General features: G+C 35.3%; 3 protein-coding genes and 1 non-coding gene across 5 annotated transcripts; 3 read left to right on the top strand and 1 right to left on the bottom strand.

Moving 5' to 3' along the window:
• Positions 1–84: 84 nt before the first annotated feature.
• LOC114722290 (serine/threonine-protein kinase SRK2I) lies at positions 85–4,949 on the bottom strand. The gene is made up of 9 exons (XM_028908283.1): positions 4,300–4,949; positions 3,299–3,373; positions 3,117–3,218; positions 2,957–3,010; positions 2,742–2,834; positions 2,171–2,263; positions 1,704–1,808; positions 1,516–1,614; positions 85–810 (listed from the first exon to the last, which is right to left on the bottom strand). Exons 1-9 carry the CDS (start codon positions 4,474–4,476, stop codon positions 523–525), a joined length of 1,086 nt encoding a protein of 361 aa, XP_028764116.1. The 5' UTR covers positions 4,477–4,949; the 3' UTR covers positions 85–522.
• Positions 4,950–8,693: 3,744 nt separating this feature from the next.
• Positions 8,694–13,534, top strand: LOC114722313 (upstream activation factor subunit spp27-like). Of its 2 annotated transcripts, none has more exons than XM_028908320.1 (6): positions 8,694–9,224; positions 11,136–11,250; positions 11,333–11,507; positions 11,686–11,742; positions 11,920–12,095; positions 13,197–13,534. In XM_028908320.1, exons 1-6 carry the CDS (start codon positions 8,875–8,877, stop codon positions 13,320–13,322), a joined length of 999 nt encoding a protein of 332 aa, XP_028764153.1. In that variant the 5' UTR covers positions 8,694–8,874; the 3' UTR covers positions 13,323–13,534. The 2 variants fall into 2 exon arrangements, with proteins under 2 accessions (XP_028764153.1, XP_028764154.1); XM_028908321.1 differs by having other exon boundaries at positions 11,686–11,737; positions 11,918–12,095.
• Positions 13,535–15,957: 2,423 nt separating this feature from the next.
• Positions 15,958–16,029, top strand: TRNAK-UUU (transfer RNA lysine (anticodon UUU)). Its single transcript has one exon. It is a non-coding gene; the product is annotated as a tRNA-Lys (tRNA).
• A 6,172-nt stretch (positions 16,030–22,201) lies between these two features.
• Positions 22,202–24,148, top strand: LOC114722310 (transcription factor HHO5-like). The gene is made up of 5 exons (XM_028908317.1): positions 22,202–22,531; positions 22,638–22,822; positions 22,944–23,313; positions 23,494–23,570; positions 23,653–24,148. Exons 1-5 carry the CDS (start codon positions 22,333–22,335, stop codon positions 23,908–23,910), a joined length of 1,089 nt encoding a protein of 362 aa, XP_028764150.1. The 5' UTR covers positions 22,202–22,332; the 3' UTR covers positions 23,911–24,148.
• The last annotated feature ends 1,695 nt before the right edge of the window (positions 24,149–25,843 follow it).

The following is a 25,843-nucleotide window of genomic DNA, read 5'->3' on the forward strand; positions in this document are numbered from 1 at the left end:
ATGGGCGCAACAACCACTAGTAAGCGAGAATAAAGCACATGAAATCAGAGGTGAATCAAAGCAAAACGGGCCGACAAGCATAGATAAGCTGCGATGAAGAATACATTCATAGTCGAAGGGAACTCTTTACATGCAGGGCATAGCATCGACAGAGCTTAGAAATGTTTTATAGAGACTGTTCACATGGGTGTATAGATACATAAATAGTAGCATATGAGGCAAGTATCGAAGAGAAACGGGAGATAAAAGGTCGATAACATTTCTTCCCCTGACCACCAACTCTTCTCACCCCTAGGAAACAAGTTACTCTTCCAAGTTCCGAGTGACATTGATAGATATTACACACATCGCCAACAACGAGGCGCACACAAACATTCAATATTCCTATGCGTATTAACCATTCTACTCTATGGGAAAATGCTTTCATCACATAGTTCTTTCCAGACATTGACGAGCCCATGAGCACAACATGCCATGCCATCATCATCTCGATGCTCTCACCTTTTAGCAGGTGAATTAAAATCACATGGCATAGACTATCTCCCCACTACTCTCAATATCAAGCTCAGAGTCCGACTCTAATTCATCCATGCCATCATCTCCCTCAAAGTCTGCCATAAACTGATCCAAAGAACGGGTCCCAGCTGGTGGTATAGTAGCTTCTGAAATTATCTGCATGATCACGTCAATGCTCTGCATTGGTTGGTCTGACTCTTCAAATTGGTTTCCCAGTATCTTCTCATCCATTAGGTCCGCGGGGAGATTCCTCAAAAACCATTCGTGGTTCAAGATTTCAGGAATGGTGATTCTCTGTCATATACCAAAAGCATAAGGTGCAAATCAATAATTAAACTAACAAGGCAGAATGCAGAAGTTATATTTCTATCTGCTACAATCAAGAGGTCAAACTCATGATAAGCATTCAATTTTCTTGGGTGATTATTTATAATCACATTTTACTATCTCCCTCAAATAACAAATGAGGCTAACCAACCAAAGTCCTAGTAAAAGTATAACATCAAGAAATTCTCATTAACGAAGGCACGTGGTTAAACAATAGATCATAACAGTAGCTAGCGTTTACAAAATGAGCATTTAAGAGCAACAAGAAATGGTGGCATACTGTGTCCAATGAAACATTTTCCCAAGAGGATTGACAAGGGGGGAAAAAGAAAGAAAAACAGAGAGCGAGAGACAGAAAACCCACTCGTCATTCTAAAAGTTCATACATCATGCTCAACATGAGCAACAGCGCAAACATGGTGAAGCAGAGCTCAATATGATAGCAGATACGAAGCATCTAAATAGCAAGATTTCTCATGGAAAAAGGAAACAAAAACGTCGCTTGAGCACCAACAAGTTCAAATAGATTGCCAGAAGAAAAGACCTACAGTTAAAAAGAAGTTCAAGTCCATATAAAAAGAATCTACATGACAAATTCCTCAGAGAATGCGAAGAGGCCATCAAATTACTTAGATGTAGAACTAGATCACTTCTTGGAAAATAAACACTAACCTCTGCAGGATCAAAAACAAATATCCTAGAGATAAGGTCGCGGCAATCAGGTGATATTTGGACGAAGTCTGGAATGAAGTACTGGATACTCAAAATTCTCTGCAATGATACAAACATAACTAGTTGTAACTCAAGCAACCTACCACTACTCACAAAGAAACATGCAATCATCTAAATGTCCAGTCTACCTGTATGGTCCTTCGAAAATCCTTTGGTTCATTAGGATCTTCAAAAGGATATGATCCTACCAGCATCACATATAAGGTCACTCCACAAGACCAGACATCTGCAATCTGATATCAAATGCATGGCAACACAATAGCAACCCATTAATTATAAAAAACAAACACTATTGACGTTACAAAGAAAATTAAATGTCTGATCAAAGTCACATCCAATTCACACTTTGGCTTACCTGTACATGATACAGACCAAATCACACAAGCAAGAAAGAATAGACCTTAACAAGAAAGCCTTGACCTTTGTTTCATCATGGCCCACACAAAAATGACCGCTGGATATAGTACGAATAGCCATAACTAATAACGGAAGTTGGTCTAAAATCACCACAAGTCAATAACTAGCCAGACCAAAATAGTGACAGGACTACTTCGATGTAGATAGAACAAGAAAATCATCCTAGAGTTTAGCCTACCTTGCCATCATACTCTTGCCTCAGCAATACTTCTGGAGCAATATATGCAGGAGTTCCCACAGTTGACCTCGGTTGTGAATGAAGCACTGATGACTGTCAATAACAACATCTACTAGGCTAGTAAGTTATAGATAGATCCAAAAACCTCAACTCAACAGTAGGATAGTGTTCATTATCTACACTAGTAGAAAACCCAAAGTAGATAAAGAGCGTATTTTTGGTGCCTCCGAAACATAAGGATGTTGAAGTTATAAACAAAGAGGACCCAAACGAAAAAAATTCAAGGACCTCAAGGTGCCAATGCATGTGCATTGCAAGCTCCATCTCAATTCCAATGGACCTTAGAACACAAGACAACAAAACTTTAAAGACCTATGTGACGCTAGCAGTATTTTGGAGGCATCGATTCGAAAAATGCTAGTACAGGTAGAAGGAAAATGCACTAACATTGATAATGAGCAGAGACAAATGTATTCTTAAACAAACTGAGAAAAATGCATTACTTGAAAGAGAGAAATATTCAACCGAAAATTACCCAGTAAAATATAAAGGGACATAAATATATTCTTACCTTGGAGTAACCAAAATCACATATCTTCAAACGAGGTGCTACGCTTCCATCTAATAATGTGTTTTCCAGCTTCAGGTCCCGATGACATACTTGCTTCATGCAGAGACATAAAACAAAGAAGACCAATCCATTAAAGTTTTGTATATATCATTCTTGTGGGGGTCAAATACAATTTTAAGCTGAAATGAATGAATGGAGATGAGGAATTTAATTACCATCGCATGGCAATAACTGACCCCACAAATGAGTTGTTGAAAGAAGAAACGAGCCTGGTTCATAAACATTGGTCAACAAGGTAGAAACATAGCATATCAAAAGAAGGAATTTGTTCAACAATGAATGAAAGAAGTAGGGGGAAAGAAATTGAATAAAAACCTCATCCTCAGAAAAGCGCCCTGCCTTGCAGATTCGCTCAAAGAGTTCACCTCCAGATGCATATTCCATAACAATGGCCAAATGAGTAGGCGTTAAAATGATCTGGGTGAAATTTTGTAGAACGTTTAGTCGATTGAAACTAACTCTACTCTGAACAGATGTTGGCATAGATTTGTACTAACCTCCTTGAACCTAACAATATTAGGGTGTCTCAAAGACCTGTGATTGATGATTTCCCTCTTTACATTTTCATCTATCTGTGATTCACATAAATGATTTTAAAAAGATCAGCTGACCACTCTATCGGTCAGAAGTAGAAGTTCAACTCAAAAAGAAAAGAAAGAAAGAAAGGCTGACAACCAATTTTGCATGACAAAGGTCAACTTTCAAAGCTTTAAAGTTGAACAACAAAAATATTCTTTGTTTCACATTTCCATGTTGAATGTTTGAAGCTTAAGTCCACCAAAATCACAAGCTTCATAATTGCCAGTCCAGCGATTTTTGGCAAATGACATATTTTTCATCAACAGCATTCCACCATCTGTTAAACCTCTTACATCAAATCAAAGATTTTCCTCATCCAAGTAAGTTCTTTATCAGAAAGGTGCTATACTATAACAGGCCAATTTGCTCTTCATACCCACAGGTTCGTCTGATAAAAAGGGTAAAAGGTGAATTTGAGTGTCACGACAATGGCAATTTTATTTCTTCGGTGAATTAAATAAAAACGGAACAGTGAATTTAACTCCCTTGTCTTTTTCTTGATTCCTCAAACGGAAACAATTATTCAATACCACGATATGCAATAATTAACCTGCATCATGTTCTAGTTAATCTTAGAAAGAAAAAAAAATTTCCATATCCAGCTATTTTCTACCCGACAGAAGTCATCAGTACTATGGAAATAAATAGTGAAAAGGGGAGAAGGAAAAGGCGAGGGAAAAAAAGTAACTAGTCATTAATATCGTAACTACTCCAGAACTGAACCAAAAACAAAAATCCGAACACACCTTATAAGTAGGAAGTAGTAACGCACGACACCATAAAAGCACTAGCCAACAACTCGCTAATGACTAAACAATCACTTGACAGAAAGAAGCGAGCACGCTTTCATCTTTACAGTTAATTCTTTCGTTCAAAAAAAGAAAAGACGAGAACACGGTGTAACGTTTCCGGGTCGAACCTTATCCCCGCGCTCGATATACTTCACGGCGACAAGCTCTTTGGTTTGCTTGTCTCTCATCAGCCTGGCCACCCCGAAATTCCCGGACCCAATCTCTTGGACGAAATCGTACCGGTCGCTATCGTGCATGATTGGCATGTCCATGGTTGGTCCCAAGGTTATCGGCGACGGATCCATTGAGAAAAACCGTTACCGTGCAACAAAAAGAAAAGCCAAGTCACATTAGAAGCACGATGTCAGTACAGTAGTTGCTGGTTCCAATGTAGAGAAGATAAACAACAGGACGACGATCGACGATTAATCGGTTGGACAAAATCGTTCAGGAATCGGACTTGTGGAACTTGACCAGGTGCTGAGAAAGGCTTTAAGTTGATGGGAGCGGCTTTCCTCCTTTGCCTTTATGAGTTGATAAGAAGGACAGAAGTGGAGACTTTGTGAAGTGGGAATCGTGGAAATTGGCAGGCGAATGCCGGAGGGACGTAATATCGCAAAAGAAAAACAAAAAAAGTGGGTGGGTCAGTGGGTGGGTGATCGCCTGCTTCTGACAGAAACCGGAGGAAAGAGGGGCAAACGGCACCGTTTCAGCGTGTTTAGGTTCAAGATGACGCCGGCTGCGCTTGTTGCCCGGCGAGCAACATTGCAACCTTTCTCTTTGCCTCCATTTTTCAATTCGTCCCTTCTTTTTGTTATGAATATCCTCTTCTTCCTCTTCCTCTTCCTCTCACTCTCAACTTCATCCTCATCGTCCACTAATCTTCCACAACTATGTTATTTTTCCAGTGTGCTTTTAATCTCGTAACTCTCCTCACATGTTCATATGGTTTATTTTCTATTGTCTATTATTTAAATACCAATATAACTTATGTATAAAATTATATCTATAAATAAGTTATGACATTGTATTGTGATGCAAGTAAAGTAAGTGAAGGAATACAATATCATTCTCTCATTTTCTTATCTGTTTTTTTTTGTAATATACTTGTTAGTTAATTTCATAACTTTTTTTTCCCTAAATTTTTACTAAAAACGTTTGCTTGTTAAATGGCTTCTGCGTCACTGTCAACTGTCAGTGTCATCCCCTTGAGCTTGGGCTTCTTTGGGCTTTGGCAAAGTCGGCCGGACGACGCCTCTTGATTGGATAGATTTTGGTGGCTTCTCGCTGCGTTCCCGTGCGGCGCATCAGAATCATTTCCCTGTGCCTCTCCCCGCGCTGCTCGTTAGATCTGACGGTTCAGGCGACGAGAATACGAATCCAGTCCAAATTGGATGTACTTTTGGGCGGCCACTTTGGAGACCTGTTGATCAGGTGGGCATAGATTCTCCACCATTTTCCTTCAAAACAAAGTAGAAACTTTAATTAGAGTGGAACATTGGAGGAAATAAAATATATAACTATTATCACTTATTTGATATCAAAATTTGATTTCATTTTAATTTTAGTTTGTGAAATTTGAAATCAATAATTTTGGTCCTTCAAATTTGATTTCATTTTAGTTTTGTTCTTTGAAATTTAATCTTATTTACAGTGATCAAAAGTCTTAACCCACACCAAAATAAAGTTAAATTTTAGACACCAAAATCAATGGTTTAAAATTCCATAGACCAAAACCAAAGCAAGGTCATATTTCATAAAGTGAAAAATGGTATTAACCTTTATTCTTATTATATTTTTAGCAAATATACAAAAAAATTTATTTGCATGTTTATTTTGTATATTTAATTCATACTGTTTTATGAAACGGAAATACCTTTTATATATTTTGTTATGTATAAATATATATACATGGATATTCTTCATGATAAATTGTTATTATGAGTATTATTCCCTTTTCAAATGATTCTCCAGTTGCTTGCTCTTTTCTGAAGGGTGATAAAGGTTCCAAGCATGCCACAGTGGTTACACCTTAAAGAGAAGAATGAAGGGAGGGAACATGAATTAACAAGAGTTACAACCCACAATAACACATACGGCCATTACAAAATAGGAGAGCTGGGATAGTCGCATGATGCCTGAATCGCTAGAATGCTCAAAAATTTGCATGGAACACACACGTGTTCCTTTTCGAGCCATTCATTATTTTTAGTCTTAAGAGTTTCTGAATTAGGAATCTTTCGGATGAATATCACAGGTGAAAGGATCACAAAAAATGTCACCAAGGTCACAAACGAAACTAAAATGAAAGTTCTTAACAAAAAAATTTGAAAGTTTCCCCCACGTCAAGGGATCAAAAATATGTTTTTACCATTTGCTTTTCGATCTTACTATATGGAATATATTTTTAAGTTCTTTTGTCATCCACAAAAAAATTCCCTAACCTATTATTCATCGGACTTAAGATCCCATCAAAACAAAAGTTAAGCTTGAAATTAAAAAAATAAAACTCTTTGAAAAACTCATCAGCTAGTTATCCCAGTAACAATGTTACCCATCACGCTCGAATGAGATCTCGGATCTAAATCTGACGTTAACACATTTGTTTGTGTGCGAGCATTTCATTGTACTACATAAATAAAAAAAGTATAGGAGCTGAGTGAGGATTTTTATATTTTGCAAAAAGGGAAATCTCTAGCGTTTTTTTTTTTTTAAATGTTCCTTTTGAAAAACTGTTGCTGACATGGCTGCGTTCAAGCACGTATGTGTAATATATGAGAGTTAAGTTGGTGGAGCTACAGAGATTAGAAGAAAGGTATAATTTGCAGTTTCAAGGAAAACCGAGTGACTGTGTGTACAGGTCTGTGAAGAAGAAAGAGAAGTCAGGCAAGCGAGAACTGCCTGGTTTTTGAGCCATAAAAAAGCAAGCAACAAGACAATGCCTCTCATATCTTTCTCTAAGAATGATGTACTCGTGAAACATATACCATCAATATGGAGATTAACAAAAAAAGAATAGGCTAAAGCCAAGTTAAAGCAATCAAGAAGAAAGACAGAACTTTAAGGTCCTGTTCGATATGAAGCATCAAAAATATAACGTAAGAATCAGAATTGGAATTAAAAAAAATATATTAAAAAATTGCTTAGCATAAAAAATTATATATTAATAGGATTAAACAAACCCACTTATATGGGATTAGAGAATACCATGGGAAAATATGATATTCTCTAATCCAACCTTCATGAGTTTACTTAATTCCATATAACAAGTAATTATTTATACTAAATATTTTTTTAATTGTAATCCCAATTCGTATTCTTTATTTTTAATTATTCATGCCAAACGAACCTAAAAATGCAGAGGGACGTGAACACCAGACCGACAGCAATAAAACACATAACAAAATAATAGCGTAAATCTGGGCCCTGAATAAACTCATCCTCATGATCCACTAACTCGGCCCACCCACGCCCAATCACAGATGAATTGCTTATTGTGTTTATATTATAGGGGAAATTGCAAAAAAAGACCTTAGAATTGCAAAAACGCAGATAGGGACCATTGACAACTTCACTTTGGGTTTTGACAACTTCAGGGCATATTATTCTTGTCAAAACCCAAAGTGAAGTTGTCAATGGTCCCTATCTGCGTTTTTGCAATTCCAAGGTCTTTTTTTGCAATTTTCCCTATATTATACCCCCAAAAGAAACATTTGAACTAAAACTCATGTCTGTAGCTAATAATTTATCAAATACCAGAGGATTATTCAGTTGTTCCACATGCATTATCTTATCTATAGATTGAGAACCAGAGTTTAACATATAGCGGAAGATTTGAAACCCCACTCCACCTAGGCCCCACCGAAATATATATACTCTTCTTATCCTTAATATATGATCTAATGTTGAGTTAATTTTGGTTCTAAATATAAGACGCATTTCTCATATTTATCAATTTTCTCTAAATTATCAAATACAAGAAGGAGAGGGAGTATTAAGAAAGATGATTATGATGTTTTAGGAAAAATGTGTCACAGTTCTTATAATTAACTAATTTACCTAACTTTCGTAATCTAATCAAATTAGTTAAATAGATCTTATATTAAGAACCGGAGGAGTATATATACATGTAAAAAAAGCGAACTAGTTAAAAAAATCTGCGATATGCAAGATTTTGAAATTATCAATATGAAATAAGATCCCAATATAGCAAAGATTACAAGAGGTATTAATGAAGACGTGAAAAAATTGCGACATAAACAACTGAAAATAAAGTCAGAATGAATCACGAATCTGAAATTCGACATTTTTCTTTAAAAAAAAAATGAAGAAGAAGAAAGGAAAAAGGGCAAGAACCCGTAAACTGGAAACCGCAGGCGAGGCAGATACGCAATTAGAGAAAAGCGACGGGGCAAATGTGCGGATAAATTGTCTTTCGTTGGAAAGCTCTATTAAAGAGGCACGTGAGAGGAAGGCAGGCCCGCGCAGTGGCATCGTTAACGAGTAACGAGAAAGAGGGCAGAGGCGCAGATAGAGGGAGAGAGGATTTTCATTTATTTCCTTTCGTGTCGCCCCCCTTCGCCCTCCCAATCTTCATATACATTTCTGTTCGTCTCCGAAATCGTCTCTGGTCCCTTTCCCTTTGTCCACTAACTTCAACCTCAGTCGCACCCTCCCCTAGCTGAAGGCTTTTCCCCCTCCCAATGGTATCCGAATCGGAGCTCATCGGTCGGCTCCGGGAGTTTCTTCGCTGCTCCGACCTCAACACTACCACCACTGCTACGGTCCGCCGCCAGTTGGAGAAGGATTTTGGAATCGATTTATCGGATAGGAAGGCGTTTATTAGGGAGCAGGTCGACTTGTTCCTTCAAAGCGAGCGCGAGCAACCCGAGGAACCTGAAGAACCGGAAGATGAAGAAGATCAAAAAGACGGGCCTCAACCGGAGCATGAATCAGAAGAAAGAGAAGATTCGAATGATGAAATGCAAGACGATGAAGAAGGAGATGAACATAAAGTAAAGCGTTCCAGGAATGGAAAGGACAGAGGACGACGGTTAGTTTTTTTTTATTTTTTATTGATTGATTATGCTTTCCCTAGATTTTAAATTTGCTTTTTTTTGGTCCTTTAACTCTTATGAATCTGCAGATGAAGCTACTTCATAGTATGTTATGCGAGTATTAGTGTTTTCCCCATTAAAATTAGAAGTGTTTGGGGCCCAACATGCTGGCACAAGTTCGCTGCCAATTTGTAGTCTGCTGCATTATAATCCGCATGTATTGTGTTGCACATGATGCGCCTACAAGTTGGCTCTGAGAAGCTATTTTCATATTTTAAATACCCATTTTAGTTGAAATTCACAAGTATTGTGGCGATGACTTGCGTACATGGTTTCGTGAGTTATTCTTAATAACTGGGGTCCACTTGATGCTAAACTATTTCTTCTTATTCTGAAATTTGTGTGCATTCGAAGTTTACTAACGAGGTTGCTTGCATTACAGGTTTACTCGAAGAAAAAGCGTTAAATTTTAGTCTTTGTGTGCAAACTAATCTTATTCTTTTGCACCATCAAACAGGAAAATCTAGTTATGCTTTTCTTATACGGTAATGCCAGTGATTTAGCAAAATGAATATTATGGTTTCTCTGCACTGGCAAAGGTTGAGATATAGTTCTTTCTTCCTCACTATTCTGGTGCCTCTTCCAGCCATTTGTTGTTCCTGTTCTACAAAGTGCCTCATCATTGTTAAATTAGGGGTTGGTTTGGGCTTTACGTGCACACAAACAGACGCAAAGCGAGAAGACCTTTCTTCGGGCTCTCTGCATTTCCCACTGAATAAATTTTTACCTCGCTTCCCCTCTTCAGCTTGCTCAATCAAAATGCTTTTCTATTGCAGTAATTTGTTTCACCAAAATATTCCTGAGAAAATTTACGAACACGAAATAAGGTTTTTATGCCTCTCCGTAGCTATGTATATAACCATTTTTGCTAATTAATGCTATGGTTAGATCCGTGTGGTGAAAATGGTTATACTTATACACTTGCATGATTGCTGCAGGAGAATTGCTCCGGAAGGTGCCTTTTTAAGTTATGGAATCTCCAAGTTAAACTCCTTCCCTGCCCCAAACTATAAAAAGAAAAGAACATGTAAAATATTTTGTCTATATCTTGCATTGTAGTTTTTACATTCCTGATCCCCCATAATTTTACTAAGAAAACATATTCAAAAACAGATGCATCTCTATCCAGTCCATTGGCTTTCAGTGGCTTTAGTCGAGAGATGGCTAATACATTACCAAAGGTGCAGGCGGTCATAGCTTTCTTATTCAGACTTAAACATGCGTCTGGTTTAGAAGAAAATTCTTCTAATATTCTTGGTGTTATGCATATCAGCTTGCTACAAACATAATTTGAGGAAAATCATCTCCTCACTCATGAAGAGTTTTTCACATGGCCAATTTTTAAGCCTTTCCTATGGTTTCTCTGTTGCAGTTGGTGTTTCAGTGAACCATTTGTTGGATCTTTTTTCTCATGCAGATTATGTGCTTGTAGTTTTCTCTTCTTCTTCATTTATCTTCTGGCACAAACATATTTATGTTGGGGATCATAAAGAGAACAAAACCCTATAGATGGTTAGAGAGAGAGAGAGATAAACAATTTACAGGTGTTTTAGAATCTCGTGATTTGGCTTCTCTTGCTAGTCAGAATCATACAGAGTTTTGATTTTTTTTCACAAGAAATAATTCAGTGACTGACCTTTTGCCTCTGATTTATTCATGATAATTCATAAATTCATAAATACAGTGATGCTTAGTATCTTTGTGCTTATGAGAAGAATGCATGATATATATATATATGCTATTATGTAAAAATAGAGCAGATTATGCGCTAGTACAAGATCCCAACTGTAGTAATTTTCAATAGTGAGTGCTATGTTTAACTGTGGCTGTTTAATCTTGTGATTCAGATCTAAAAGTTCAGGAAGTGAGGTGCGTAGAAAAGGTGGTGGTTTTTGCAAATTATGTAGCCTTTCCCCACAACTTCAGGAATTCGTCGGTGCCCCAGAAATGGCAAGGACTGAGGTAATTCCTAGAATTTTTTAATAATTAATTTCACGTAGTTCTGATATGACCTTATCACATCTATGTACAATGTTGGCCTTAGGTTGTTAAGCAATTATGGGCCTATATAAGGGAGAAGAATTTGCAAGACGCAAATAACCGGCGGAATATAATTTGTGATGAACCATTACGTGCCCTTTTTGGTGTTGATTCCATCAACATGTTTCAAATGAATAAAGCATTGTCAAAGCATATCTGGCCATTGGATTCCGATGATGGTATGCTCTTGCTACGTACTTCTGTTACATATCACCATATCTGATGTACAATATTTGTATCCAGCCCTGTGTTTGTTACATTCCACACTATTGAAGGCTCAAGCTTCACTGTTTATTCCTCTTGTCAATTTTATATGGACAACTAAAAATTTTGATTAAACGGCATCTATTAATATAGTCATCCAGGTGAAGTCTGCACCAAAGGAAAAGCAGAAGAAGCAAGAGAGAGAAGAAGGTATGGGGGATGAATTTAGTAACATTCCATCTATTTATGGCCCAGCCATCAATGTTATGTGTATACTGATGATCAATTTGTGGTCATAGTGTTTATATATACATACTCGTCTAACAGAGTGTACTAATCAATTAACATTGGCTTATTTATGGCATTCTTTATATACCTTTACTACAGATCCAGATGAACCAAAAAGAAAGGAAAAACGACAGAAGGGAGGAAAATCAGGGTTTCTTGCTCCTCTTCAACTATCTGATGCCCTTGTAAACTTCCTTGGTACTGGAGAAAATGCATTATCACGTTCTGATGTCATAAAAAGAATGTGGGATTACATAAAAGGAAACAACCTTCAGGTTTGTCATACCTCTAAATTGTCACTCAGCAGTATTTTTAACAGTCTTTCCAACATATTTAAATCTGTCACGTGAGGAAGTTGAAAAATTTTAATTCAATCATCGTAGCCCATTGGCTGAACAAAATAATATTAAGGAGTTGAGCATATGATCCTTGGTCAGGTCCACGGAAATAAGGTTTGCCCAACGGGAAGGCCTGTGTTTGTTCTGGCTCTGTAGATTTGTCCACTTAAATCGTGTTAAACTTAAGTTAAAAATATCTCTGTTACTAAAATATTAGTTAAGTTTGATTAAAATTATATTGTCTGTTCCTATATCTATCCTGTAATTAGTTTTGATTTGGTGATCTGTTCCTTGCTGCCGTGATAGTTATTAGGGGTAGAATTATTGGTTGATAGGGGGGAAAAACTTGATTCATTTAGATAATAAGGGGGAATTTCATATGAGTGATTTCTTCTAGATAAGAAAGCTGGAATTTTCATGTGAAGGGGGACTTCACAAAAGATGCTGACAAAGTATCTTTCATTCAAGATGCTTTATGGGAAAGGATTTCAACTTCCCATAAATCGTTTAACCAATATTTTTTATTCTGCATCAATGTTCGGTGTATATCTTGTAAAATAGAAGGGAACTAGAAATATTTGGAATTATTGGGAAAAAGAAAGATTCAAGCTTGTAAATTTTCCTCCACTCTTTCTATAGCCACTCCTGCTCGATGTAGTTCTGACTTTTGTTTGGTTGGAAATACAAGAGATTGAACTCCGAATTTGTGACCGTTTATGCAGGAACTATAAGAGATTGAGGGGTTTCAATGTTTCTTTGATTAATTAACATTTATGAAAATTTTCTTGAGCATACATTATCCATGAAACCGCTGGGCCTGAAATGTACTCTGCTGACCATTGATAATTGAGATTACACTTGCTGAGAACCATGCTTGATCCTTCTTTTTCGTATTTTAATAATTGACAGAAAAACTCCATCTGCATATGAAAGGCCAGCTAGAACTTGACTTTCTTAATTCGTTGAACGTTCTCTTATTCCCTTCCTCTCTTTAATCTACACACCTTAGTAGTAAAATTACTCTTTGCTCTTGTGAAGGATCCTTCTGACAAGAGGATTATAATCTGTGATGAGAAGCTGAAAGAACTCTTCGATGTTGACTCCTTCAACGGTTTTACAGTTTCGAAGTTACTGGCTCCTCATTTCATAAAGGCAGAGCAGTGAGTTGTTTGTACATTGTTCTGCAAGCCTGAGAAAAATGGGGAATTTTGTTGATCCGATTTACTTTGGTACCTCTTTTTTCTTTTCCCACTGGAAATATGGAAGTTAGTAAAATGACAGATTTTCATTTACCTTGTCTCAAAGCTTATTTCACATTGCATTCTTTTATATATCTTGTTTTACCACTTCCAGGCAGTGGAAGGTTTCTTATATCTCATAGTCAAGGACTACATTCGCATCGCTTTTGTTTTTTGTTTTTAAAACTGAAGGGGCCTCGTATGATTCTTTTGGACGTTAAATGTGACTGACTGATGGGGCAAAATGAGTATGCATCGGCGGCCTTTTCGGGAAAACCCTGCCCATTCTCTTTAATCAGATGTTGAATCTGAATTCTAGGGTTGGTGGCGATGGTGCCGGTCCAGTATGAGTATAGTGAAAGGAGATAAGGATTGCTAGGATATGAAGGAACGTTTGTGATTCAGAAATTTTGGAATTTTAAACTCGCATGCGTGCTGTGTCTGCATCACATAATTTCATAAATCTCAATCCGTCTGCATCTCAAATTATAACACCACTGAAGGGAAACCCCTTCCCAAGCTAGATAGGGATTGTGAGGCCGGGCTGTTCTAGTACTCGGTAATGTTAGGGTAGGGGTGTTGGGTTTATTGAAAGAGACTTCCCATTCCCTTGTCATTTTTATACGCCGTCGCCCGTTGGTATCGGAGCGAAAATATATAATAACACTCGTTGAAGAATATATTCTTCTATTTCTTAATATAATATCTATTTAATTAATTTGATTAGATTAAAAAAGTTAGTTAAGTTAGTTATAAAAATAACACATTTTTTTAAAACATCATAATCATCTTTCTTAATATCTTTTTTTTTTTTTTACTTGATTGTGGTTAAGGGAGGTCTATAGATGTAATTTAGGAAAAAAAACTAATAAATATAAAAAAAATAGGTATTATGTTTAGGAGTAAAATTAACTCAATAATTAGGTCATATAATAAGTACCGGAGGAGTACTATTTTTCTTTTCTTTTTTGAAAAATGAACAGTTTGTGAAATAATGCCTTGACTTGTACTGGCATGTCATATTCACCCATTTTTCCTTCAACCCCCCGCGTTAATGGTTTTTTTTTTTTTTTTTTGCCAAAGCCATGATTTTACGGGATTCCTGTTGAGTTGTGCATCCAACAAATCTTTGTTACCTAGGCTTGGCAAAATTTACCAGGGACCAATTACATGGTCAGAGACCCTTGTACCGATCAGTGGGCTTGTCTGGCGATAGCGATATGAACAGAAGCATTTAATTACAGGTTAATCATTTGTTTATAAAGTTTATTTATGACAAGTGGGAAAGTCGAAAAGATGAGTCAAGTGCGGTTAATCACAAATCAAGAGGTTGCCACGTTAATCGGAAAGCGGCGCGAATGCGAAGAGAACCAACGACAAAAAAAGGGTTTATTGGGGGGGGGGTTGTGGGGAGAAGCCAGGATCCAGAGGGTTTCCTCCTGCTCTAATGAGAGAGAAACATATGAAAAGCTTTATTTATAGGATTAATTAATCTGTAAGTCCTTATAGTTTCAACTAATTTTGAATTAAGTCTCTATAGTTTTTTTTTTTATAAAATCTTTATACTTTCAGCTGTTTTTAATTAGGTCTTTGTATTTATTTTTCTTTTTATTAAATCCTTATAATTTCACTAAATTTACTCAGGTCCATGTAGTTTTAATTTTCATTTATTAATTAAATATAAACTTAATTAAATAGATTAATACTGAAATATAAAATATTGATAATGAAATTAAATTACTAATTATATAATAAAAATAAGTAATATAATTAATTAATTCAGGAAATTTTTTTAGAACAATTAATATTTTTTTGTTGACAAAAAATAAAATTATTATAATAATTCATTATTTTTAGAATATTATAGTTTATAAACTAATATTAAATAATATATACTATTTTATGGTAATAGAATAGTAATATTAGAATTTATAAAATAAAGAATAAAAAATTCAGGGACTTAATTAAAAATAAGGTAAACTTATAAGGACTTGATAAAAAGAAAAATAAATATAAGGACTTAATTAAAAAAAGGTGAAGGTATAAGGACTTGATAAAAAAAAACTATAAGGATCTAATTCAAAATTAGTTGAAACTATAAGGACTTACAGATTAATTATCCCTCATTTATATAATTTAATTAATATTTTTCTAGTCAAATTTGATCATAAAAAAATTTGTAGTTGTTCAATCAATAAATTGCATAATTAGTTGGAAAAAATTTCATGATTAATGTAAACAAACCTTCATCCTTAATTACTTGGAAGAAAGTTGACACTAATTTGATTTTGTTCATAAAAAATTTCAATAATTATTTTATTCATTCAAATTAAAAAAAGACATGACAAAAAAAATAACAGTGGGTGTACGTTGATTGATTTTCTTTTCTTTTCTTTTTTACCTTAACTAAAATTTAAACATCTTTGACAGATTCCAAATTTATCTATTTAGCGAGTTTTTAATTTATTATTATTCAAACAAAATTTTAAAAAATATTTACAGGTAAGCCATGTGATGAAATGTATCAACTTATAATATAGGTTTGCTCACGCGATTATCAGGCCGTCTTAGCTCAGTGGTAGAGCGCGTGGCTTTTAACCACGTGGTCGTGGGTTCGATCCCCACAGACGGCGGGCGTGATTTTTGTTTTTCTGTTGAGCCAAAGATATTGTTACACTCACCCCTCCAGCCTGCGCACGGGCCAACTGTTCCCCGGTTCCACCAATGATAGCGGAAAACGTGGCGTTGGCAAGTGGCTGAATTTAGGGTGTGTTTGGATGAAGCCAAACCATGATTCTGGAGAGAATAGATTTTGAAAAAATAGATTTTCTGAAAAAGTGATTCTAATAAAGTGAGAGTGTTTGGATAGTTGTTGTTAGAAGTGCTTTTTTATATGTAGAAATTACTAAAAAGGATATAAATTTAAATGATAATTACATATAAGATATATTTCATAATATGTGTTTACTTGAAGTAATAAATTTGTTAATAATATATATTTTGGCAACATAATAAATAAGACATAAATAATATAAATAAAAAAATTAAAACGTATATATATATTAATAAAATAAGTAAATATGTTTTTTTGTAAAATAATTTATTTTGCCAACAAAAAATATAATTATTTCTTAAAGATTTTAAAGATGAAGAAACCCCATAATTTTTTTTCACAAAATTAAAGAACCACACCATGGGCCCATCACCAATGTTCAATTATTTCAAGCAGAAGCAACTCGTGGCTTTATCCGAAACCAAGGTTTTGGGGGGCAAAACTATGGTTTGAGATTTTTGAGGGGTGTTTGGCAAATTTTTTTCCAAATCATGATTTGAGGAGATAGCCAAACACCCTCTTAGATGCTCTCAGAAAAAAGAAAATATACTTCTGGATTTATTCTGTTTGTTCGATCTGTCTTCGTCCCATTGGCTCCTAAAACAAATTTATCAATGCCTACTGCACTTAAATGAATTATTTTCTGCATTTTTGTAATTTTTATGCATACAATAAGCATTCTCCAAGACCCCAGCTGATTACTTTTTCTAAGACGTAAAGAAGAAGAACAATATTTTGCAAAATCAAAATGTTGGATATACTTGTTTTTATATAATAGAGTGAAATTTCAGGATTTAAAGACGTGTGTTGTTTCAAAAATACTCATATGGTTTTTAATATAAAACCTAATAAATTAATTTGAGTAAATTAAGAATATTAGTTAAATTAGTTAATATGATTTTTTTTAAGCATCCTAACCATCTTCCTTAATTTCCTTTATTCCTTTCATACATAATTATTGTTAGAAGAATATTAATAGGTTTAATTTGGAAAAAAAACTGATAAGCACAATAAAATATGTCTTAGTGTCTTACATACAGAATTAACATCAACTCTCTGATGAATATTGATATTAAGCATTTTTGAATAGTTCAGATTAGATAGAGGATGACATTGGTTGAACAACACCCGTACATTACATTATACAAGTTGAAAGCTAAAACCAAGACGTAGAGCGTGTTTGGTATTAGATTGGGATCAAAAAGCTTGGGCAAAAAAAAAAAAGAGTTTGACGTCAAAAGCTTTTCTCGCGTTATTTTGTCCAAAATAATGTCAAACGCAGACTCACGAGTTTAGCTTACTGATGCCGCTCACGCCATGTTGTCCAGGATGCAGTTTTTATAATTAAAAAAAAACTATGGATTTTTTTTTTTTAAAAAAAAAGACATTCATAAAGGAGAAGCAAGAGAATTTGTTGACCCAGACCTTTTGCTTTAATTATTATTTGTTGAGTGCATCAAAAGTCTCGAAAGAATCTCTGCCTTTCATATTTGGTTTCTTCCAGCTGTGTGTTTCGTCGATGGACGATGCGAATATGAGGGAGGAACCAATTGACACTAATTAAGTGAATGGATATGAAGAAGAAAACAAGCATTATCTGCGACACAGATTCAAATTCGATGTATTATTTTAAAGTAATCTCGATACAAAATGATTCATTCACAGCAGTTGCGTGTTTTGTGGCCTTCATCACGCACATTCATCGACCTGAGTCGCCATAAATCAGCTGTACGTCTTTTCAAGAGAATAATAATCAGACAGTTTTGAAGCAAGCAGGGACAGAGATGCCGAGCTGTGCAGCCGTGGATAACAAATTGATGGTACTGTATGATGAGAGGAAAGATAAACAAATTAATTATATATTTTTAAAAAATTTAGGATATATTTCCAAGGGTATATATGTACAGAATGGATGCTCAGTGAAGGTATATCCCAATTCCTTTGCCTTTTTCATCATCCAATATCTGATTTAGAAGATCTCATCCTATTTGCCACCATGCATCAAGAATCTGTCCCTTCCAACTGCTACTGTTAATTAATTTGCTGTCTGAATAACAAAAGAAACTTTGGTTGGAAAAAAACATACTCTTTCTATTCCTTAATATAAAAGCTGGCTATTTAATTTAAATAGATTAAAGAAATTAGTTAATTAACTACTATTTGATGAAACATTTAACATGTACAACAATTATAGAGACTATTTTAAAAAATAAAGAAATATGATAGATAAATTAGATTGAGGTATTGTATTTAATACTAAATTAAATATCAAACTAATTTTTATACTAAGAATGAATATAATATTTTTTTAAGGAAAAAAAAAGTAGATGCCGTTCAAGATATTGGAGGGATGAGGACTTTTGGTTTGAACTCAGAGTCCGCAACCGGCGAAGGTTAAAAATGAAAAAGGTGAAGACAGAACCGATGGTGGTGAAAGAGAAGGCATCTTGTTCATGGTCATGTGTCTTTCCGCAAGGCAAGCCCATGACGGGGAATCCTTATCCCAACCACGGCCTCAGGGGCCCAGCGCATTATAATACTCTCACATGTCACAAACCGCGTGATGCTCCGCCACGTGTCGACATTCTGGCTGGCCCGCCCATCCATCGAAGTTGTGGAATCCCAGGTACAGTATGTTTCAGTGCTTGCTGGGTCTGCGCTTCGTCCCCTTCTGAAATTCTGGAACCCCCGATTCCCTCGTAGCGGACCAGGACGACCCAGAATCTCGCCTCTTGGGTTCCCCCCACGTGTCCCCTTTCTATTCGTTCAATCAGCCTTCCTTTTTTGTATTTTCTAAGAAAGTGGCAAGGCGCCACAGCCCTCCCTTCATCATGTTGCTGTTTAATTTATTGAATAAAAATAGTAAATCAAGATGCTATTCCCACGAGAATCTCGCACATGACCAACATTCATCAGTGCCTTCTATTTTCTTGTCCTTGTTTTGAATCGATCCCACTGGTGCAAGCAAATACGTACAATGATAAATTTTTAAAAGATTGTGCTTTTTTTTATAAAAAAAAATACAAGTATTTTTTTACTGGAGACAATACAGTTTCAAATAATGTCAGATATTAAATACAAGCAATTCTCTGAATATAAATTTGAACGTTGATTTATCACATCATGAAAGATTTTTTTTTTTTTGGTTAGACTGGATCCTCGTTAACAAAACGGAGTGAATAAACTATGGAGTATTTGTATTTTGCAAATGCCGTAATTGGGCCCTGTTTGCACTCTATGTTCTTCCTTAGTGCTGATGAATGAATGTTAGTTAATTTAAAACCCAAGAGTTTGAGCACGGGTCAGGCTTAAAGAAATCAGACATGGGGAAGACAGGAGGAAATGTATGATCTAGTGTGTGCATGTGTGTGTGTGTGATTATTTTTAAATATGCGTCACTTTCTGCATACTGTCTGCATAGTGAATGTATATCTTTATAAAGTCCGCGCTTAGATTATTCAGATTATTAAATTAAAATAGCTAAGCCTGGCTGTTATTAAATATTTTTTATTTTGAAAACCCTTTAAGTGGATATATATTGTGAATAAAAAGTGAGCTTTCTAGATATATCGATCTGAAACATCAGAGCTCTGATCTACCCTAACAATCACGACAAGGCACCTTGAAAATTAAAACAAGAGGACACTACACGGAAAATACCCCAGCAAAAATAACAAGGACAGAGGAAGAAAGTATGAAGAATTTCCATCAAAAAAATACAGAGATTATTAAAAAATAATATACATCTTTTCACGCATTATATAGAATTTGAAAATAAGTCATGTTATTCCTGGTGTACGCATGATATGATATATTGTAAATTTTATCGTGTGTGTATATATAGAATTTGATGCATTGAGACTGATTTAAGGAAGTGCCATGCAGCAAAGAGCAATTTTTCGTCTATTCAGTGCTTATTTTAGATTTAATGTTCGCAGAACTGAAAGTTCCCACGAACTGTGTAGCTTGCAAAATAAAGTTGGAATGAAAACCGGTCACTGTATAATGGTGTAATTGATATTTAGATAATTTTCCTTGAAAAAAGTCAATTTATATAATTGAAAAGTATATTTAGCTGTATGATTATTATTGAAAAGGACACAAGTTTTATCGAAGATGAATAGGAATAAGGGATGCAACAGAGGGGAGATTTTATATGGCGTTAAATATGCTAAATAACGGCATAATGCCATGTGACTTAGCTCGCAAACTAATAAATTGCTGCTTTGGGCCTGACCCAACTTTTAGAAGATATATCTGTCTCCAACTTTTATCTAAGGATGATATTATCTTCTGTTTTAAATATAAAATCTTGTTTGTTCGTTTGTAGAATATAAATAAGATTTTATAATCAGGATTAGAGTTAGTATAATATTTAGGTTCCAACAAGCCTTTTAGGACTAAAATCATGTGTCTGGATTCCTAAAAACTAAACCGTATATGCAAAAGTGCATGTCTCTTATTCAATCTGGATTTGTCCGGGACAAAAAAGATTAAATCAATTATCAATAGAAGAGAAATATTACTTGAGAATGGAAACCAAAAAAAAAAAAAGCGCCCAGCAAGTGAGAAGGTGATGTCAGAATGTTTTGTTTAACAATCAATATAACTGTTAATTAAATAAATACTCCTCCGGTACGTGGGATGATTCAATAAAAGCCAAAATCCCTCACAATTTGACTACTATATACGACCCCTTATTCTGTTGCAAACATTTCCTTTTTTTGGGGGGAGGGGGGGATATTGCAAACCCTTCGATCTTTTTTTTTTTTTTTTGGGGTAAGGAACTCTTCGAATTTAATTACAAGGGTTTTCGATTTCCACCAAAGTGCGGGACGGTGGGTGAAGATTAAAATAAACAATCATAAGTCCAAGTCAAAATGGTGCATGATACTTTCTCCAAACATTTTAATATTTTATGTTTTTGACCGCCAAACTTGATGAAAACATGCCAAACCCCATGCGTCACAAAATCCTCGAGTTCCACTGTCTATCCTCAACCTTCCTCTCCTGATTTACCAAACTGCCCCTTCTCTAATGGGTTGCAGGTCAACTTTTTTTTTTTTATTTTAAAAAAAGATGTACTACTTTCTGTCCCAATTATTACAAGGCATCGTTTATAATCTACTTTATTATAAATAAAATCTTATAATTATGACCGCAAATAATATTTTTTTAACGCTAATATTGGGATTTCACCTGATGAACACGTAAAGTTCACTGGCGCACTAATCGAGAGAACAAGCCTTATTTAATTCGTAGCAAGAATGATTAATTCACAATTCGCCGCGTTAAGTACGAACTTTGAATATCTTACTGACCATATAATTAAACTTTATAACTTTGTCGAAGTTTTTTTTTTCCTGAGAAAAACAGTAACATGCTGCCAATTTATCGATAGGGGTAATTTTTCATTATTTCAGGTTGGGTGTAATATAAATAGAGGCCGGTGATTTAAATATTTCCATTACATTTTTAGAAACATTACATTTCTTAAGTGTTATGAGTAATGTTATAACTCTACAACAAGTATAGTACCCAAAGCTTTCATTATTTTATGTATATTTTGAATCATTATCTTAACTATTAGTTTGATTAATATAAATAGATTATATATTCTGAAAATGAGATGTTAAAATGCCTTTTAAATATTGGATATTTTTATTTTTATTTTTAATCTCTGTTATAATTTACGAAATAGTATTTTTTTTTTGTCTTGAATATGCCATTTATTTTATAAATTATATAATATGGACGAGACATCACGGAAAAAACAAAGTATCAAATTATAGGTTTATGTGCTAGAATGGCCTTATTTTGCAATCCTTAATTTTTTTAATCAACTTTACATCTTTTACCCAACTCATATTATGGTAACAGTGAAAAGCTAAGAATTTCAAGGATTTCAGACAGGCCCGCCCTCGGCAATAGAGACGCGACGCCCCGAGTACGAGCATCGAATCTTTTTGTCCTGAATCTGAATTTCCCTTGTATATAAATGAATCTCTATCCTCTTCTTCCTCCTTCGTTATCATCTCTATCTCGGTCATGCTAGCGAAACACTGAAGCCGACACCCAGTTGTGACAGAATAATACCCCTAAGATGGACTTGAGCTTGGATTTGAGTTTGTCTTTTGTTCCCAAAACTATTTCTGAGTTTCTTCGTGAGGTTGCTAAGACCGGAGATAGGCACGAGAAATTAGCGATGCTTGATGACTTTGTCAAGAGATTGGAGGATGAAATGAGGAAGATCGAAGCCTTCAAACGGGAGCTTCCACTCTGCATGCTGCTCGTGAACGATGGTAGGTTCTATCCTTGGATTTTCTTTTTTCTTTTTGGGGGGGGGGGGAATTTGTTTATGATGTTTTTTTGTGAAATTTTTGCTGATACTTTTTCTTGGCCGGGCAGCTATAACGAGGTTGAAGGAGGAGAAAGTACGGTTGGTGGAAGTGCTAGACCGACCCGAGATTGAAGAATTCATACCGTTGAAAGCAAATTCTGGAGAGAACCGACAATTAACTATGGAAAAAGATAGCTGTGACAAGAAGAACTGGATGAACTCCGCTCAACTGTGGAGTGCTGAAACCAAATTGGTAATTCCGACGTCTTCCTTCAAATTCCAATTTCAGCAGATGATTTTCAGAAAATATTGTAATCTGCAAGTAAATTTGGCGAGCTAAGGTAACAATAAACAACTTCTTTTGGTACTTTCAGGGAAGTGAAAATGATCGGTCTGTGCCGGAGAACCCAATTCATTCACGAAATCTGAAAAACAGAGGTGGGGCATTTATCCCCTTTAATGGAAATTTGGTTATGTCAAAGCCAGTGACGAAGGAAGACAAGGAAATCTCACAAGTTCCTAGTCTTAGCTTGATGACTCCGGCGTCCGAACTCAATCTCAAGAATTCAAAAACTTGTAGCAGAAATTGTTCGGGTGCGTCTTTCCTTACAGGCCAGCTTGACGGACAAGTCCAACCACAAACACAACACTTGCAGCAAAATCCTAGAAAACAAAGGCGATGCTGGTCTCCGGAGCTTCACCGGCGATTTGTTGACGCGCTTCAACAACTGGGGGGAGCTCAAGGTAAAATTTAACAAACAAAGAGTCTTTAATTTCTCTGGATTAGGAAAATTCTAGAATTGAACCGATTCTTAAAATTAGGTAAGCTCTCATAGGGATTTATTATTGCCTAACATCGTGCGATTCATGCTTATTTGAAGTGGATTTTGGGTCTAACAGATCTGTTCTATTTTTCCTTTTCAGTGGCCACTCCTAAACAGATTAGAGAATTAATGCAGGTGGAAGGCCTAACAAACGATGAAGTGAAAAGCCATTTGCAAGTAAGTAATTCCCTGATTACGTCTCTGCACATTTGTAGCTTTTTGTTTTCCGCCGCTTGACGTATTTCTGGGGTTTATACAGAAGTACAGACTTCATGTGAGAAGACTTCCGGCTTCAACAATTAACCAAGGAAATGGCTTATGGATGGTAGAAGATCAATGCGGAGAAAAGTCAAAAATAAACTTATCACAGTCTGGTTCTCCCCAAGGACCTCTCCTCCTCGGAGGTTCTGCTAAGGGTCTATCGAGCTCTGGAGATGGCGAAGAAGATGAGAAATCAGACTGCCATAGTTGGAAGGGTGGTCTGCAACAGCAAGCGGAAGCTGATGTGCTGTCTTAAATTGACGCCTTTTTTTTGTTTCACAGGTAAATAATGGAACCAGACCCAGGATTTGACGGCAGTAAAATAAGAGGCCTAACATATAGAAGGGATCGAATTAATGTTTTTGAGACTCTACTCTGGAGATAATAGTTGAAGTATCACAGAGTTGACGAAGTCTTCTTCCTCTGGTTTTGGAGAGGTTTTTGTTATAACCACTTTAGCCAGTATAAATTTTAGGTAGCAACATGACTCGTAATTCCCGTAATTCTATTGTATGAAATTCAGATGTTACTTCTGTTTCTGCAGCGTGTTCCTTAAAATATGACTTTGAGATTGAGGTTTGGCTTTTCAGTCTTGGACATTGTGCAAATGTTGACACTAAATCCACCTGCAAAAGAACCTTTTCAGTTATGGTCAACAGGGGCCTCTTTAAATTAATCCATCCCCAAAGCTAACAAACCGGTTATGCATATATATGATTGGCCCTTCTTTTCATTGAAAATTAGTTCAGCTTTTCAGAGTTCCATCTCAATATTAATTCCAGTCAGACTCCAAAAACCCAACAGATGATACAAACAATATTATCTGCTTCGTAGATCACAGTGCAAATTTGGCTTCGCCATCCACGACTGCCTGGGAATATTGACGAACTCAATCTCATGTAGGCCTGCTCTTCTGCACTCTGGCCGGATCTCAAGTTGGTTTGTTTCATACTGCTCCCAGATTACTACTAAGGCGTGATCATAGGGAGACCATGCTTCGTAATTGTTTTAATCTAATGGGCAAATGAAAATGAGCTGTCTAATGGATAAACCAGAGGAGATCGGGCGCTGACAAATGGAACTTTACTTGATTGCTTCTCTTCGTTCCTTGTCATTTCTACTGCATCTTAAATAATAGTCGGGGCACATTTTCTAAATTATCCATTGTACGTAACTAAACACCCTTCAAATCCTTATGACCAGAGGAAAAAAAAAAAAAAACACCCTTCAAATTCCTTTAAAAAACTAATAAATAAATAAAATATAAAATAAATTAAAATCTTATATTTAGGATTAAAATAAAAATCAAGATTTTATATTAAGGAGGAGGTACACTCAAGTTTATTATTTTTGTCGTCAAACATTAGGAGCGTTAGCTTTACATTTGCATGGCAGAGTCCCTCCCGTGTAAATATCTGACCAAAATTAATATCTGTACTGTGAGTATCATTGACGCCATTATCCGTGTACTGACGGCCAAAAAAAAAAAAAAGTGCCACCGCGCGAAAAAAAAAAACACTGGGGAAAATATTTCTCAATTCCGGCCATACTTCTCAGCCTGAAAAAATGCCAGTGCGACAAAAAAGGGATCACAATAATTTTTAGATTTTTCTGACAAAAAGATGATAAATCATTGAATAATTTATGCTACTTTTATAGTAGAAGTGTTTAAAGTACACCAACTTCTGAAATTTTGGAAAATATAAAATTTTCTCTATTATGACCAAAAGATCAATTAGAGCAATACTTATTTAAACAAATTGACTTTATATTCATTACCCGTATAATATAACAATTTTCATATGTGTTACCAATACAGATAAATTAGTTTTATAAATTTCATTTATTATAAATGATGTGGCAAAAAAATATATTCTTTTTTTTCCGGAAAAAATATACTCTTACAATAGTCCTGAAAATCAACTGATTTATGTTTAATCTGAAAATTAATATTAAAATATAATTTTGAAAATATTTTTCAATGTTTTATATTGTAATAAAACAAATTAATGTTATAATCAAGTGCAGCGTGATCATGTATTGATTTCAAGGGGTAAGTATAGATTTAGTAGTGAACATGTGAGCACAGGAAAAAGTGCACTCAATCTAGCCAATTTTATAATTTGGGGTTATATGCTGCTTTATTTCTTATAGGGGCACTCATTATTGAAATATTTTTTCCGGCTACT

Source organism: Neltuma alba, unplaced genomic scaffold (assembly GCF_004799145.2).
Source record: "Neltuma alba isolate B1F8T4 unplaced genomic scaffold, ASM479914v2 tig00012088_pilon, whole genome shotgun sequence".
In the NCBI taxonomy this organism is placed as follows: domain Eukaryota; kingdom Viridiplantae; phylum Streptophyta; class Magnoliopsida; order Fabales; family Fabaceae; genus Neltuma; species Neltuma alba.